Below are 5,761 nucleotides of genomic sequence, written 5' to 3'. Positions count from 1 at the left end.
AATAGGTATAATACCTGCCTCACTAGATTGTTGTGAGGATTAAATGCTGTAATAAATGGCAAGCAACTAGCACCTTACCAGGCATAAAGTACATGCTCTTATTTCCCTCCTCCCATTCCTCCACCTCCCAAGGAGAAAGACTCTGGGAGTATAATCCCTCTCCCTGCCTCCTCCATGTCTACCCTGAACTGTGATATCTGGGTGGGAAACAGCTTCAGGCTGCAGATGCTATGACAGCGTTGCTTAAATTGAATTATACTGAAACCAGAGATGCCTTTAGCTCTCCCAGGGAGTTCAGAAGTTTTCACCCTGAGAGTAACTGCACACTGCACAGGAAAAGGCATTCAAGTTGATAAGAAGTCATTCGGATCACCATCTAAAGCAGCTTTAGCCTTTGAAATAAACTCATTCCTTATTAGCACACACTTGGGATTTCCAGGACTGAATATTATTATTTCTATTACACAAAGCCCATTTTGAAGACATTTTTTCATGCTGTCAGAGTCCTATGTAATTTCATCTCTCCACAATGTTACTCTCTTTCACGTGTATAGAGTCATAGGCCCTGATGAGAAAGGAAAAGAGAAAGAGAGAAAACGAACAAGTCATTGACCCAATAAGGGCTAGAAGCAGGGCACTAGTACAAATGAAAGAGAAGTCTACATCTCTGAGAAACTTCTGGCCATGAAACAGTGTTTGGACTTTTCCTGAAAGCAATAGGAGTCCAATGAAAGCCAACTCAGGATCTAAAATAGGAAGCTACTGGTAAACTTTCTTTTAAGAATGCTCATTTGGTTATAATGGAAAAGACATATGTGGAGTGGGGAGGTAAGGAAGAGTAGTTAAGAAACTATTCAATAGACAGTAATTTGTATTGTTGTAATGTGATAAATATCCTTAAAACAGCAACCATATTACAATATATAAATGTGTCAAAGTAGCATGCTGTACACCTTAAATTTACACAATGTTACATGCCAAATTTATTTTTTAAATTAAAAATAATATTACAATTTTTAAAAAACAAAGAGCTTGAATAAATGAAGTATTTCAGATTGTGTTTTCAAAATATTTACTAAGCATTTGGTATGTTACAAAAATATTTTGCATACATGACCTCACAACTGCCTGCACAGTAAACGATACAGTATTCTCTCCCTTTTAATGTAAGGAAACGGAGGCTGAGAGAAGGCAAAATGATTTGCCCATGATCACCCAATTAAAAAGTTGGCCTAGCCCTGGATGGTGTGGCTCAGTTGGTTGAGCGTCCTCCCATGCACCAAAAGGTTGCTGGTTTGATTCCTGGTCAGGGCACATACCAGGCTTTGGGTTTGATCCCCAGTTGGGGACAACTGAAGGGTGTTTCTCTCTCACATTGATGTTTCTCTCCCTCTCCCTTCCCCCCTCTCTAAAATCAATAAAAACATATTAAAATATATACATATTTACTTCTAGCCCAGCCAGCATGGATCAGCAGTTGAGCATCGACCTATGATCCAGGAGATGGCCATTCCATTCCAGGTCAGGGCACATGCCCAGGTTTGGGATTTGATCTCCAGAAGGGGGAGTGCAGGAGGCAGCCAACTAATGACTTATCATTGATGTTTTTCTCTCTCTCCCTCTCCTTCTCTCTCTCTAAGATCAATGAAAATACATTAAAAAAAAAAAATTTACTTCTTTAAAAAAAAAAGTTGGCCTAACCAGAAGAAAAAATCTGATGTGTCTACTCCAGGACCCCTACAACTGCTTCTGTCCTAGGGCAGAACCACATTTCCTTGGAAGGTAAATTCACAGCGAGGATTCACAGAGCACAAGACAATGATGAGCTCACAGGTAAAAGTGCTGAAGTCAGGCTAGCAGAAGACATGAGGTGGCACTAGCCAAAGACAGGCGCCACCCCATACTGGCCAGACTAAGATCCCGAGCTCCTCCTTGAGTCCTGGTCCACTTTGAGCTCATCCATCTGTCCCTTACACCATAGCACATCCACCCTCACTCTCCTGAATGTTGCCCCTGAATGTGGAATGTTCAGGGATCTCAGACAGAATTCTCCAAAGCCAAAGCAATGGTTTCCTGCAAGCTCCTCCCACCAGCACCACCCTCTGCTCAGACACCAGGAACACAGCAGCTGTTCCCACTGCCTGGGAGCCTGGGTACAGGTTCCACCAGCATCCACATTTGCCCAGTGGGGACCGCAGGTTCCTGACTGGGCACTAGCAACACTGCCTCAGGACCCACTCAGGTTTGCCCAGTCAGTGCCCTGCCCTAGCTCACGCCACCTCCGGGGACTTCCCCGCCACTCGGGCAGGAAGGCTGGAAATCAAGCCGTCAGAGCAGATGTAGGATAGGAGTGCCAGAAAAAAACCCCGAATGCAGCCCAGGAAATTTGAGTTCCCTTATGATTCTGTCACCAACACACAGGGCCCTGACCAAAAGTATAAACCACCCCTGGAACCTGAAGCCCTCAACTGCTAAATGAAAACAAGTTTAGTGACCTTAAACTTTAGTGTAAACCAAATTTTTTGGAGGTTCTTACAGAGAATTCCTAGACCACATGCTCCAGGAATTCTGATTCAGTGGCTCTGGGATGGGGCAAAGAATCTGCATTTTCCACAGATTTTCCATGGAATGCCAATGCTGCCAAGTCACAGACAGCTAGCTTAAATGTCCATCAAGAGAAGCCTGATTTGAATATAATTTCGAACAAAGGAATACTATGCAGCCCTAAAAAATGTGAGTCTATAGTATGCTATTTTGTAAAAAGGGGGCAAAGTGAGCAATCATGTGGTTAGGAGACAGGGGTAGAAGGAAATATTTCGTTGTCCTCTGTCACCATATGAAAGTATTACATATTCCAAAATCAGTGTTGGGTGTTTACTGCTATTAACACTAGCTAAAGAACTGAGCCACACCTTCCCTTTTGCAGCGAGGAAACACCACCCAGACGCACCTTTAAAGGGACATTCAGGTCAAAAGCTCTGATCCTGCATCATCTTAAGTGGAGGACATGTCAGACCCAGCTCTGCTAGTTCCAGGCTCCTGGACAAAATCCTTCTGCCTGGCATTTTCATCCGTAAATTGGGCTTAAAACAGATACACTTCGCTGCTGTAGTCCAGGTAAAACTCTTCAGTATATGATAGTATAATAATTACTATAGTAATACAATGCTATATATAATATAGTCATAAATTAATCTTACAGAGGCTGCTATTAGCACACTCGACTCTAACATTCCTTTCCCTTTCAACACGACTGGAAGGACCTGACAGAAATTTATAATTTAGGCAAACTGAGTAATAATGACGTAACCCAAAAATTCACCCCACTATTGCACCAAAAGAAGAGCTCGGGCCACTCCTGGGGCGGCGCCTCAGGGGAAGAGGGTCCTCCATGTCCCTGTCCTGGGGCCGCATCCTACCGGTGGGTCTTAAAACCTCATCAGTGTCCGGAGTATAAAGTCCTCCGCACCTGAGGTCAATTCCAGAAAAACCGAGAACTTGACAGGAAGTCAGCCTGGAGCCTGGGGTTGTTCGGCCCCCCGGGGCTTCCTTACTCTGACCCACCGACCACAGCCCCGGATGTAGGGCGGCCCGAGACCGCCATCTCTGCGGGGCGGAGCCTCGGGCGGGGCGGAGCTTAGAGGGAAGTTGTGACACTTTGGTTCCGGGGGTGTCCAGCACGCGCGGGTCGGCCTGAGGAGCTAAAGATTCGAAGATTTCGCGCGAGTCTCCTACAAACCGGACTGCGGGCCTCCCGGTAGGCGACCCCGGAGCTCCGAGGACTCGCCCTGCGACGCGACGCCCTGCGCGCCACACGTCCCCTGCCCGCCTCGCGGGTCCTCGAGACCTGCCACCGAGTGACGCTCGCCCTCACCAGGCCCCCCGAGCGCCGCCCGCAGAGCCACTGAGGTGATGGGCAGCCGACTCCTCAGCCCCAGCGCCCACCCAGCGCCCTGGTGGAGACCACAGCCCGGAGGACCCGGCCCCGCCAAGCGCCGCCGAGTTGAGGAGCCCGCGGGCCCCGAGTCCGGGACGGCGCCCAGCCTGCAAGACCCAGCGGGGCCCCGGGCGGCGGCCGCGCTCACCTCCGTGGTGGTCCTGGCCCCGGGCTGTGCCCTGCAGCTGCACCTGGACGGCGTCGACCTGGTGCTGCAGCCCGAGCCGACGTCGGTCCTGCAAGTGTCTCTCGGAGCGCACACCCTCACGCTGGTCCCCCAGGCCCTCTGGGGCTCCGGCGACGACCGCTGCGGAGGGCAGGCGCACTCGCCTGTCGGCCTGGAACCCCGCGCTCTCCTGGGCGCTCCCGGGGAAGACCTCGCCGTCCAGCAGGGGTTCCTCTACCCACGTGCTCCAGAGATCGCCGCCCAAGAAGAGACCTACGGCGAGGAAGCGGACCCCGAGTTCCTGACCCCTTGGATGGACGCTGCAGCCGGCTCGGTCCCTGGAAGGGGCTTCGGCTGGTACCCGCACAGCCCCCTCGCGGAGCCCTCGCCTCAGGCCCCCACCCCTAGTCCAGAGAGACGCTCTCCTGGTCCCTATTTCAACCTGGACTCCCACCTTCTGGAGCCTTTCCCCAACTCGCCACTCCAGCCCCTACCCCCCTCTCCCAGTCCAGGTCCTCACGAGCGCCCCCAGCGCCCTCCGGGTCCTGCGCGCAAGGCCCGGAGACGCCTGTTCCAGGAGTGAACTGCTCCGCAGTCCCTTCCCACCTGGCGAGGACCGTGAGAAGATATTCTGATGGCAGCTGTGTGCACACTGCACAACCTACAAGAATCACCAAGGATGGATAACAGAGGCTCTTTTGATGCAAGCTGCTTTGCAGAATTTTCTATCAATGGTGGACTAAAACATTTTGGAAGGAAGATCACAAAGCAGCAAAGAAATGCTGCTTGAAATACAGGATATTTGACTTTGGGTGGTGAGCGCACAATGTAATATATAGATGATGTATTATAGAATTGTACACATGAAACTTATATAATTTATTAACCAATGTCATCCCAATAAAGTTAATTTTTAAAATGTACTTTTAGACATCCAGATTGCTGCTTAGGTTGTTTTCTGTATATAGGTCACTCTAAAGCAGTTCCATCCCCCCTAGTTGTTGCTTCAAACCTCAGCTCCAACACTTTTCTCTAAAAATACTTCCTTTCCCCAGCAACCTAACACTGTACCTCTTTTCTCCCAAATTAGAGTAATTACTAAGTTTCTTCTGTTTAATCGGTTTTGGCCCTAACGCCTATGCCAGTTTATGGCAACCTCACCATTCTGAACTTTACTTTATGATGGCTCTAGCCCATTTTGGGGGATCTAGGAAATAGTTATACGTGGGCAGATGTTTGTTGGATACAAAACAAACAGAATGGGGAACAATCATCATGCCCCCTCCTCTTTTTTTTAATGACTAGGTTAGCAAATGGTTTAACTATAATTGGTGGGTTTGGGGGGTGGGGTCCAAAAAAATAACTCGTTTCCATTCTTTTCTTCTTATATATTTTTAATATAATTTTCCTGTCCTGGAAAAGTAATTCTAAAGATTCTGCCTTTTAATAGCTCTAGGATCCCAAATATGTTTTGTACATTGTTACTGGCATATGGAAATAATTTATTCTCATGTTGATCTGGTATCCAGCAAAATTATTTAATTTCTTTAATGGCTTATCTGTAGATTCTCTTGCTTGACTGATAAAGACAATACTATCTCCAAATAATGAGAAATTGTCTTTTTTGACTAGCCTCTTACATCTTACTTTTCCTTAGT

The 5,761-nt window shown here is 48.0% G+C and overlaps 1 protein-coding gene across 1 annotated transcript; it reads left to right on the top strand.

Annotated features, from left to right (window-relative positions):
• Window positions 1-3,912: 3,912 nt before the first annotated feature.
• Window positions 3,913-4,686, top strand: LOC107532610 (proline-rich protein 23A-like). Its single transcript, XM_087824627.1, has one exon. It carries the CDS (start codon window positions 3,913-3,915, stop codon window positions 4,684-4,686), a length of 774 nt encoding a protein of 257 aa, XP_087680753.1.
• The last annotated feature ends 1,075 nt before the right edge of the window (window positions 4,687-5,761 follow it).

This window comes from Miniopterus natalensis, chromosome 15 (genome assembly GCF_054644295.1).
Source record: "Miniopterus natalensis isolate mMinNat1 chromosome 15, mMinNat1.hap1, whole genome shotgun sequence".
Lineage (NCBI taxonomy): Eukaryota > Metazoa > Chordata > Mammalia > Chiroptera > Miniopteridae > Miniopterus > Miniopterus natalensis.
Note: the sequence above shows the minus strand (reverse complement) of the source record. Positions and strands in the feature narration are given on the sequence as shown.